The following is a 12,231-nucleotide window of genomic DNA, read 5'->3' on the forward strand; positions in this document are numbered from 1 at the left end:
AGACTGCGTTCTATAGAGAGAGATTTGACATATATATAGGTCACCGTGGTGTGACCCAACCTTCACTATACTTATTGACCATAGGGCTAATGATATATATCTTCATCTATACGACCTCGGTGTGATGACTATAAATCCGAAGACCCTCTTTATATTCTGAATCATTTACTCCTTGTTACCAGATGTTTTTGTGTCTCCATCGACCTGTAGATAAGTCACTTGTCCCTGCTCTACGTCTGACCATGTAATGTATCCGGCACACGTTGCGGCCCAGTCCTATAGCCCCCCCCCCCCTGAATTCTTCATAGATTCCAAAAATAACAAACTTTGTAAGTAAAATAGCCCAGTTTTCATTGCAGATTTTTTTTTTACTGTACAATTTGTAGCAAAAATGTTTTCTTATTCCACATGAATGTCATATTCTAAAACTCCAAGTAGGAAACATGACCATACAAGAGAAGTACACAGCCGCTGACAATATAGCTCCCGCTTCTTGTTCTTGTGTGATATAAAAACATTATACATTATATTCACCTTCTTAGGTGGCTTTTTTTTTCTGTACAAAAATGCTCCAGAATGTCAATGACCAGAGAAATCGTAGAAACAAAATTAAAACAGATCTAACAAGTCCGTGATGGCTGAAAATACTTTTTTTGTTTCTCTCCCTTTCAGTCTCAAGAAAGTCATTAATGAGAATGGCGGTGGACGACTGACAAATCCATATTAGTCCTCCGTAAAACGTCGTACTCTCCAGGTATTTTTTAACTAGGAAGTGCAAGCCGTCAATGAAATCCTGCTACTCCCGGACGATACGCTTGACTGTGTTGCTGACATCTGGAATGACAATTTTTATCTTGTCATATCTTATTAAATTCTGAGCACTATATATTTTGTTAGCTAGTACCCTCAGGGGAATGACAAGGCTTCAGTCACTGCTTTATGGATGGACAAGCTTCTTCCACTCCTCGGCTGTTGCTAAACCAGCTCTATGTGAAGGGCCATTGTTCATACATTCAGGGTTGGTGTATGGGTATAAGATATAAGAAAATTTTTGAAAACCAAGAGATTGATAAGACCTTTACCGACTCTCGAGTCAAGGCCTTTATCTAGTAGTCTCTAGAGGTAGATGAGCAACAGCCAAAGCTGGTGAAGTTTGTCCATCCTCCGAAACCTCCAACCCACAAAATAAGAGAAACTTTTCTACCACATTAAACCTTCCCAAAAATGCAAACAATAAACTCTCACATTTTTTTTTGGAATCCCAGTTCAGAATATTTAGATTTTCTTTTCTAATTTTTCTTAAATCTAACACACACAGAAAGTCTCCTGAAAATGATCCGTAAATCATCTCTAGAAATTTCTGTTTTATTTGTCTGAAAATAACATTTTCCCTTTATTAAGAAGCTTGACGGACTCTAAAATAACACAAGACAAGAGCAAAGAAAGAAACAAACGAGGGGGATAAGAAAAAGAAAGACAAAGGATGAGAAAAGAAAAGGAAGGGAACCAAAAATTTGAGGTGACCACGTAAGGTGCTTTTTTTGGATGGTTGTTGACTTCGTCACATCACCGATGCCTCTGCGGTTCTTCTTCTTAGGTTTGTACTTAATAACAGGAATGATAATTCCTTCCTCAGACGTCTTTTCTTGGGTTTCTATGGTAAGGAGCACTTAGATTACAAAAGGTGCTTCTTCTGAACAGTCCACCAGCGCTTACACAACTGTCTCGACTTGTGTCATGGTAACTCCTGCTGTGGGTTTTGGTGTTACCCATCTCTGACTCCAGAGACCTACTGAATTCATTGGGTATTTTCTTGTATACTATACTTGCCATTACAGGCGCCATATTTACACTGTGCTCTCCATGACCCATTCTGAGCTGTCGTAGGTGCTTCTAGTTGTGTTCCCTGTAAGTTCACTATCATCGTATTGTAGAAGCATCCCATTAACTGAGAGGCTTCTCCTAGTCCAAATATTTGTGATCTTTCGTGGGTAGCTACAACACTGGGTTGTGGCAAAGTCCCCCATGTCAAAAGAACGACTACGTTTTGCTCTTCCCTCCAGAGGTAACATAAGCAGACTACGGACTTTGGACTCTTGGTTGCCCAGCAAAGGCTCTTTGTCTGACTGGTGGACTGTGGTAGAAGTCCTGGATTCTAAAGTATCCTCCTTTTTTTGACACCTCAACTCCAGGGAGGCAAATGCTCCCATAAGTCTATCGATGTTATGCTTAGACCTGGAGACGGGTCTCCATTTATTGGACAGAGTGCTTTGGTTACTCTGCAGACTATAGTCATCACCCTCTGGGCTATTGACCGAACTAGAAGAGGATGAGACACTACTGTGCACTGAGCCACAACTGAACTCCATCAGTTCATTCCTCACCACCACTTTAGGGTTGACTTGTGGTGGCAAGCCATTCTGCACTGAGTTTCCTCCATTAGTCTGGGAATAGACATTGCTGACATTGGCCATCTTGCCCTGGGAATTGTTGCAAATTTTATATCTTACCATTAAGATAACAATGAAGACCAGCAATGTAGCAACTATGATGCCGCCAATAACTAGAATCATAGTTCCCCCTAAGAACTGGCTGTGCATGGACTGGCACTGCTGATAGTCCTCCTGGGTGAAGAACTGAGCACATCCCACAATATTGGTGGCTGTTAGAGTTGTTGCTGTGTCGTCCCAAATTGCCAAGACACACAGGTCGTACGCCGTCCCCGACACCAGGTTATTCACCACAAACGCTTTGTTTGAAGCCGGGATCATCCTTCAATAGAAAACAAAACGAGAAAAAGAAAAAAGAAATCTTTCATTATATTCTGTGCTATGGGTGGGAAAAGTAATTTCAATGTGCATCTAAGATAACAATAGGATTATTAAAGACAATGTATAGACAATCCAGGATCCCCAAAGGATTCATTACCAACATAGAAGATCTTCCTTTATTCCTTCATTTCACTTCATTTGTTCATTCATTCCCATCATTCATTCCAATAATCAATCCCTTCCTTCATTCATTCCTTATTTATTCCTTTTCTTTACTCTTTCATTCTTTTCTTTATATATTCACTCATTTAGCAATTCACTGTTATTTAATCTTGATTTCCTTTTTGCCTTCCTAATTCTCTCCGTCTCTCTTTCCTTCCTTTCTTCTTCTCTGTCGTCTTTTCTCTCTCCCTCCTTCCTTCCTTCCACTCATCCCTCCTTCCTTCTTTCCTCCTTCCCTCCATCCCTCCTTCCTTCCTCATTCACGCCATCACACCCTCAGTCCCTTCCTTCCTCACACCCTCTCTTCCATCTTTCCTTCCTTCCTTTCTTCCTCCATTCCTTCTATTTCCCCTCCCCCTTCCTTCCTCCTTCCCTTTCTTCCTCCATTCCTTCTACTTCCCCTCCCCCTTCCTTCCTCCTTCCTTCCCTTTCTTCCTCCGTTCCTTCCTTCCTTCTCTCATTCATTTCTATATTTTTATATAAGAATACTTTTGAGATTTTGTGTGATATTTTACACATTAATAAACATGGCTGATGTACGAGAGTTCATCGAAATCTAAAAATAGATCAGTGTAAGATCCCAGACTTTAACATCAAATCTTAATAAAATTGTAATATATTGCTAGCTCAGGACTAATCACGGCTGCTCCATACAAAGGACAGAGACATCAACCATAACATCATAAATATACATACCACTAAGTATACAAGGAAAAAAAAACACAAAAACATCAAGTAGAGTATAAGAAAAACACAAAAAGTTCAAGTAGAGTATCAGAAAAACAAAAACATCAAGTATAGTATCAGAAAAACACAAACACTTAGAGAAAAATACAAAAACTTTAAGTAAAGTATCATAAAATTACAAAAATATCACAATGTGCATCTCCACATCTCCACTCCATATGTCTCTAAGGAAGACAACCCTCCAAGAAGACCACCTCTCTAAAAGACAACTCTCCAAGAAGACCACCTCTCTAGAATACAATTCCCTTAGAAGATAACCTCTCTAGAAGACAACTCTCCAAGAAGACCACCTGTCTAGAAGACAACTCTCCAAGAAGATCACCTCTCTGTAATACAATCCCATTAGAAGATCACCTCTCTAGAAGACAACTCTCCAAGAAGATCACCTCTCTAGAATACAATCCCCTTAGAAGATCACCTCTCTAGAAGACAACCCTCCAAAAAGACCACCTCTCTAGAAGACAACTCTCCAAGAAGATCACCTCTCTGTAATAGAATCCCATTAGAAGATCACCTCTCTAGAAGACAACTCTCCAAGAAGATCACCTCTCTAGAATACAATCCCCTTAGAAGATCACCTCTCTAGAAGACAACCCTCCAATAAGACCACCTCTCTAGAAGACAACTCTCCAAGAAGACCACCTCTCGAGAAGACAACTCTCCAAGAAGATCACCTCTCTGTAATACAATCCTATTAGAAGACCACCTCTCTAGAAGACAACTCTCCAGGAAGATCACCTCTCTAGAATACAATCCCCTTAGAAGATCACCTCTCTAGAAAACCAGATTATGGCATATTATGGTTGTCATATTATGATTTTCAGAGAATGGTTGACAGATTATGGATGTGAAACTATGGTAGGCAGATGATGGTTGCCAGATTATGGTTGTCAGACTATGTCTGGCAGATTATGGTTGTCAGACTATGTCTGGCAGATTATGGTTATCATATGATGGTTGTCATTATGGCTCACAGATTATGGTTGTCAGAGGCCTCCTTACACATCTTCTACGATCTGGACAACTGGTTCTCTAGAAGGGGTTGTGGTTTTATCTGTTCTGTGCCAGACATGTCTGGTGGCAGCCCCCACGGACAAGCTCTGCATGCCCACCCATATTCTGCCCCTGATACGGCGCATATCTGCAGCAGAACATTCACAATACACAATGAGAATTTGTACAATGCAGAACAGACGAGGAGAAGAAAAAAAAGATGTTTTCATCATGGAAAATGCAGAGAGTGTTGAATGGATGCGGAGACTTCTAGATATCTCAGTAATCCCTTCCCTCAACCTTCTGTTCTGAGGTTCTGTGATTATTTATTAAAGAGATTTCTGCAAATCTTGTGTAATCTGTTCAGGAAGGCGGCAGAGAAGATACTGTAAGAAACCGCTCGTGTCACACATCAATAGAGTAAACAGCACGGAAATGTCACCTACATAGATACAGAGACAGAGAGGGAGGTAGATAGATAGCTAGATAGACAGATAGATATTAGATACGGTAGATAGATATTAGATAGATTGATAGATAGATATTAGAGATAGATGGATAGATAGATAAATATTAGATAGATAGAGTGATTGATAGATAGATAGATAGATTGATAGAAAAATATTAGATAGATAAATATGAGATAGATAGATAGATAGATAGATAGATAGATAGATAGATAGATGATAGATATTAGATAGATATTTAGATAGATATGAAATAGATAGATATGAGATAGATAGATAGATAGATAGATAGATAGATAGATATTAGATAGACTCATAGATAGATAGATATTAGAGATAGATGGATAGATAGATAGATAGATAGATAGATAGATAGATAGATAGATAGATAGATAGATAGATAGATAGATAGATATTAGATAGATAGATAGATAGATAGATAGATAGATAGATAGATATGAGATAGAGATATATGAAATAGATTGATAGATGGATTGATAGATAGATAGATAGATAGATAGATATGAGACAGAGATAATAATGGAGTAGTCTGAGGTCTAGTCTGGGGTCTATAATGGGGTGGACTTAGGTCTATAATGGAGTAGTCTGGGGTCTGGTCTGAGGTTTATAATATGGTGGTCTGGAGTCTGGTCTGAAGTCTATAATGGGGTAGTCTGTGGTCTTGTCTGAGGTCTATAATGGGTTAGTAAGTGATCTATAATCGGTTGTTCTGAGACCTATGATGGGGTGGACTGAGGTCTATAATGGGTTGGACTGGGGTCTATAATGGGCTAGTCTGGGGTCTTGTCTGAGGTCTATAATGGGATGGTCTGGAGTCCAGTTTTGGATCTATAATGGAGTGGTTTTGTTTTCTAGTCTGGGGTGTATAATTGGGTAGTCTGGAGTCTGGTCTTAGGTCAATAATGGGGTGGTCTGGGGTATATAATGGAGTGGTCTTTAGTGTATAATGGGGTAGTCTGGGATCTATAATGGAGTGATCTTTAGTCTATAATTGGGTTGTTTAGTTTCTATAATGGGGTAGTCTGGGTCTGGTCTGAGGTCAATAATGGGGTGGTCTGGGGTCTGGTATTTGGTGGTTTGGGGTCTATAATGGGGTAGTCTGGGGTCTGGTTTGAGGTCTATAATAGGGTGGTCTGGAGTCTGGTCTGAGGTCTATAATGGGGTAGTCTGTGATCTTGTCTGAGGTCTTCAATGGGTTGGTCTAGGATCTATAATAGGTTGGTCTGGGATCTAGAATGGGGAGGTCTTTAGTCTATAACGAGGTGGTCTGGGGTCTGGCCTGAGGTCTATAATAGGGTGGTCTTGAGTCTGGTCTGAGGTCTATAATGGGATGGTCTTTAGTCTATAATGAGGTGGTCTGGGGTCTAGTCTGAGGTCTATAATGAGGTAGTTTGTGCTCTTGTCTGAAGTCTATAATGGAGTGGTCTTTAGTGTATAATGAGGTGGTCTGGGGTCTATAATGGGATAGTCTGAGGTATGATCTGAGGTCTATAATGGTGGAGTTTGGGGTCAAGCATTAGGATTATATGCGTATTTAAGGAGTCTGATGTTTGGTCTGTATTTGTTTAATTCTTTTAGAGGGGACACTGTGGGGTCCTATATAAATGGGCGGGGCATAAAGAAACAATTGATAAGTAGAAAGCTACTCCTAATAATCCAATTATATGACCTGTGTGAGATAAAACACTCCGCTCTGCTACATCAGGACACTGACTCCGATCCCAGCGATTCCATCATCATCCTGCCTACAAGCCCTGACATCTCCGCGGGGCACTTACTTCTTTTCTTTCTTCTCTAAAAGTTTCTGTTACATTATCCTTCAGTTTAATTGAACTTCGAGTTAATGAGCAGTCGGACGGCGGTGTTGGTGGGGGGGTGTTGGCGTTGCGATGTTTAATATTCCTAGGTCTATGTGGAGCTGCAGCAGGAGAACATTTGCAGTCCCTGGAGACTCCTCGGCTCTTGCTTGGCTAATTACGACAAGGCACAGAGAGGTAAGATGTCTTCTTCACGCTCGCCCGTGTACTCCTCGCTGGGTCATGTGAGGATGACAATTCCCGCAGCCAGGCCTCAAGGATCCCGATTCCTTCCACATAATTACTTTTACACTTTTTAGTCTGAAACTTTATAAGAGCTTCAAAAATAACAGAGGCTGAGCTGAAAAACTGCAACGAAGCGCAAATACCTCAACCGGAACGCTATATGTAATAGATCATGGTTGCCCAGGCATCCGACACATCCTATATGACATATACAGGCCAGAGCTTTTCTTCTCCTTTAAGTTTCTCCCATAGTGACCCCTGCTGGGCACCCCGTTGTGGCCTGGATGCAGAAGGAGTATATATAGTATTGAAATCTGTCCAGAATCTGAACTCCTCTGTGTAGACGCGTTTCATGCCTCAAATTAATTCTAGATGGGAATGTCTAAAAGTGATCCGTAAGTCACATCCTCCGTGTGACGTGCCCCATCTAGGTAATTGGATGTTTTGGCCCCCGTGTAATGCTCCCCAGCTAGGTAATCGGATGACTCGTCCTCCGTATGGCACTCCCCAGCTAGGTAATAGGATGTCTCAACCTCCGAGTGACTCTCCCCAGCTAGTTAATAGGATGTCTTGTCCTCCATGTGGCGCTCCCCAGTTGGGTAATTGGATGTCTCGGCCTCCATGACGCCCCCAGTTGGGTAAACGGATGTCTTGTCCTCTCTGTGGCACTCCCCAGCTAGGTAATTGAATGTCTCGGTCTCCGTGCGACGCTCCCAAGTTGGGTAATCAGTGTCTTATCCTCTCTGTGGAGCTCTCCAGCTAGGTAATCAAATGTTTTGGTCTTTGTATGATGCTCCCTATTTGGGTAATCGGATGTCTCGTCCTCCTTGTGGCGCTTCCCAGCTAGGTAACCAGATGTATCGTCCTCGGCATGGCGCTCCACAGCTGGGTAATTGGATGTCTCGACCTCTGTGTGATGCTCGCCAGTTGGGTAATCAGATGTCTTGTTCTCCATGTGGCGCTCCCCAGCTAGGTAATCGGATGTTTCGTCCTTAGGGTGGTGCTCCAAAGCTAAGTAATCGAATGTCTCAGCTTACGTGTGATGCTTCCCAGCAAGTTAATTGTACAGTTGAGTAATCATATGTCTCGACCTGTGTCTCGTGTGATGCTCCACAGCTGGGTAATTGGATGTCTTGTCCTCCGTGTAGTGCTCCCAACTAGTTAATCAGATATCTTGTCCTCCGTGTGGTGCTCCCCAGCTGGGTAACTGGATGTCTCGGCCTCCATGTGGCACTCCCCAGCTAGGTAATCAAATGTATTGTCATCAGGGTGGTGCTCCAAAGCTAGGTAATCGTATGTCTTGGCCTCTGTGTGACGCTCCCCAGTTCGGTAATTGGATGTCTTGTCCACCATGTGGTGCTCCCCAGCTAGTTAATCAAATATCTTGTCTTCAGGGTGGTGCTCCAAAGCTAGGTAATCGTATGCCTCGTACTCTGTATAACGCTCCACAGTTGGGTAATCTGATGTCTTGGCCTCTGTGTGACGCTCCCCAGTTGGGTAATCTGGTGTCTCGGTATTTGCACTAGTATCGGATGTCAGTGAGGATAAAGCCATGGTTGGACAATCCCTACTTCTTAGAAAGGTGTGTTGGAAATAAGCAGCTGCCCTCCAAGGCACTTCTTACAGTCTTGTCTAATCTGTAGGATAACCTGGCAAGTGTTCAATATTCCTACAGCTCAATCATAGGAAAGACTGTGTATTACACATCACTGCTGGGTGAAGATCCTGGACATAATTCACTACAGGGAGTATGACAAGGGGTTTTCCTTGTCAGTATCCTTCTATCCTCATTTATAACAGCACTCCCTGTGGTTAGGGGTGGAATTGCAAGGGAAATACATCATTTGGATTGAGCCTGCACCATGTGACTGCTGGCACATCGGGGTTTGTATAGTAGGGAGAACGTCACATGAGCTTCTTCCAGCTGTTCTTGCCCCCTGCCTGTTGCAGGTACATCATGATCTGACCACAGCACAGGGCTCATGGTCATATCCCAGAACATTAGTATCAAGGATGACTCCGGAGGCAGCAACACAATGAACATCGACCGCCTTCATTTACTCAATTTATCAGCCCCTCCTGGATCCTGTAAATTTCTCTGACACCTCTGACGGCTCTTGAATATTACAACAGATCAGGGAAGCGGAGACAGGAGGGAATGAAGGTCAATATGTTCCCAGGGCTTCATGGTAATGCTCTGCAACACCCCAAACCCAGCCCCCCATATGAATACTCATCATATCTCTGGGGGCACAAACTAAAAGTAGAAATGTGAAATTATAGGCAAATGTGTAACATTCAGCACCGAGTGTGAACTAGATCATCCGAATCACCTCTCATTATTCACTCACATGTATCTAAGGACTGGTAAGGGTTAATGGGTTCCATTATTATGGCAAGAGGTGACCAGACCCGAGGTGGCCTCCAAAATTATACATCAGTAATCCAACTGGTGCTGAGACTTCCTGCTGTGAGAGGGGAAGAGAGTGCTGGTGCGAGAGGATAGAGAACACTGCTGTGAGAGGGAATAGATAGATAGATAGATAGATAGATAGATAGATAGATAGATAGATAGGCAGTTGTACAAGCGGGAGAACAGACTGTTACAGCACTGTGACCAGGGGGTCCTAGAAGACGAGGCCCACTCCCTACTACACTGCACCAAATACTCAGCTGTGAGGGCCATCTACTTCCAAAGACTCTCTGCCCACATCACAGACTTCACATTTGCAGAAGAGAAGAGGAAACTCTACATCCTACTTGGATAAGAGGAGTAAGAGGGGAAGATGAGACCCCAAAGACTATTATACCCCAATTCACCAACCCCACCACCCATACCCACCATTCTCCCCCCAACCCCAATTCTTCCCCCTCACACTTTACTTGCTTAGATAGATATGAGATAGATAGATAGATAGATAGATAGATAGATAGATAGATATGAGATAGATAGATAGATAGATAGATAGATAGATAGATAGATAGATGATAGACAATAGACATTTTTCTTGAAACAATAAACTTGTATGTCTGATTTGTTCTAGAAATAAACTGCAGTGAATACTTATGAGAACAATCAGCAGCGGTGTGTTCCTGTGATTTTAGCTGCGTCTCACATAATCAGAATCATCCAATTCCTGTTGCGAAAAGTGTCGGAGATTGATTTGAGATCTGGATTCATGAATTGATTATTCCCATTGTTAGGTTGTTTAAATTACAGATTAATGAACCCCACTGTAAGACTGCAGGAGACCGGGCACATAGAGAGCTCCCAGAAGGGTAATACTAGCCGTGTTGGCATTGGTGATTATTACAATGTACCAGTAGAGTTGTAAGCGTCATACCCCTCCCCCATTAATATGCTTCATATTGAATGCTGTTTTTGTTCATAGTAAACAAACTATCATATGTTTTTTTTTTCATTTATATTATAGGGTAAGTCATTTTTTATTCAGACTTACATCCTATATTTTACTCCAGAGCTGCACTCACTATTCTGCTGGTATAGTCACTGTGTACATACAGTACATTACTTATCCTGTATTATACTCCAGAGCTGCACTCACTATTCTGCTGGTACAGTCACTGTGTACATACATTACATTACTTATCCTGTACTGATCCTGTGTTACATCCTGTATTATACTCCAGAGCTGCGCTCACTTTTCTGCTGGTACAGTTACTGTGTACATACATTACATTACTTATCCTGTACTGATCCTGAGTTACATCCTGTATTATACTCCAGAGCTGCACTCACTATTCTGCTGGTGCAGTCACTGTGTACATACATTACTTATCCTGTACTGATCCTGAGTTACATCCTGTATTATACTCCAGAGCTGCACTCACTATTCTGCTGGTACAGTCACTGTGTACATACATTACTTATCCTGTACTGATCCTGAGTTACATCCTGTATTATACTCCAGAGCTGCACTCACTATTCTGCTGGTGCAGTCACTGTGTACATACATTACTTATCCTGTACTGATCTTGAGTTACATCCTGTATTATACTCCAGAGCTGCGCTCACTATTCTGCTGGTACAGTCACTGTGTACATACATTACTTATCCTGTACTGATCCTGAGTTACATCCTGTATCATACTCCAGAGCTGTGCTCACAATTCTGCTGGTATAGTCACTGTGTACATACAGTACATTACCTATCTTGTACTGCTCCTGTGTTACATCCTGTATCATACTCCAGAGCTGCGCTCACTATTCTGCTGGTACAGTCACTGTGTACATACATTACTTATCCTGTACTTATCCTGAGGTACATCCTGTATTATACTCCAGAGCTGTGTACATACATTACATTACATTACTTAGCCTGTATTATACTCCAGAGCTGCGCTCACTATTCTGCTGCTGCAATCACTGTGTACATACATTATTTATAATGTAGTGATCCTGATTTACATCCTGTATTATACTCTAGATCTGCACTCCCTATTCTTAATATCTTAGTAATGGCCATTGTCTGATTAGAGTTGATCAATAAGGTATGACTTAGTGTTAGCCGCTAAATGTAATATCCCATTAATAGCCTGGCAGTCACTGCCATCAGGAGTGCAGGGAGGAGCTGGGCACTGTTCAGTATCTGACTAGTTAGTAATGATTGAGATGACAGTTGCCTGGACTGTACCTGGTTCTTCAGGGGACACCCTAATGATGGTGGAAAAAGAAAGGAAAATAAAAAAAATAATACATAACTGAAGTATAAATAAACAACCCAATCTTCATTGTTGTGCATCCTGGTTCTAGCATTGCCTCATGTCATGTAGTAAATCAATCAGTCGCATTTTATTGCCTGTTTTACATCTTGTGATAGGAGATATTAAAGTTCTTTTACCAGTCACCTCTAATATAGAACCCTGTGCCCTGAGATACAACACATTGTGGCTCAGTGTTCCAGAGTCCAGGGACTCCTTTTTTTCCTAATGGAAGGGTCCCTGCACT

At 41.8% G+C, this 12,231-nt stretch overlaps 1 protein-coding gene across 3 annotated transcripts in view; it reads right to left on the minus strand.

Annotated features, from left to right (window-relative positions):
* Positions 1 to 347: 347 nt before the first annotated feature.
* Positions 348 to 12,231, minus strand: part of LRFN2 (leucine rich repeat and fibronectin type III domain containing 2) — a 287,210-nt gene continuing 275,326 nt past the window's right edge. For 2 of the 3 annotated variants that reach the window (XM_075267364.1, XM_075267363.1), the window contains exon 5: positions 1,360 to 2,772. In XM_075267364.1, the coding sequence (XP_075123465.1) occupies positions 1,848 to 2,772 (925 nt within the window). In that variant the 3' untranslated portion in view covers positions 1,360 to 1,847. Of the gene's footprint in view, positions 835 to 1,359; positions 2,773 to 12,231 lie in introns of those variants that run through there. The other variant, XM_075267365.1, reaches the window with a different exon arrangement.

This window comes from Leptodactylus fuscus, chromosome 3, assembly GCF_031893055.1.
Source record: "Leptodactylus fuscus isolate aLepFus1 chromosome 3, aLepFus1.hap2, whole genome shotgun sequence".
Lineage (NCBI taxonomy): Eukaryota > Metazoa > Chordata > Amphibia > Anura > Leptodactylidae > Leptodactylus > Leptodactylus fuscus.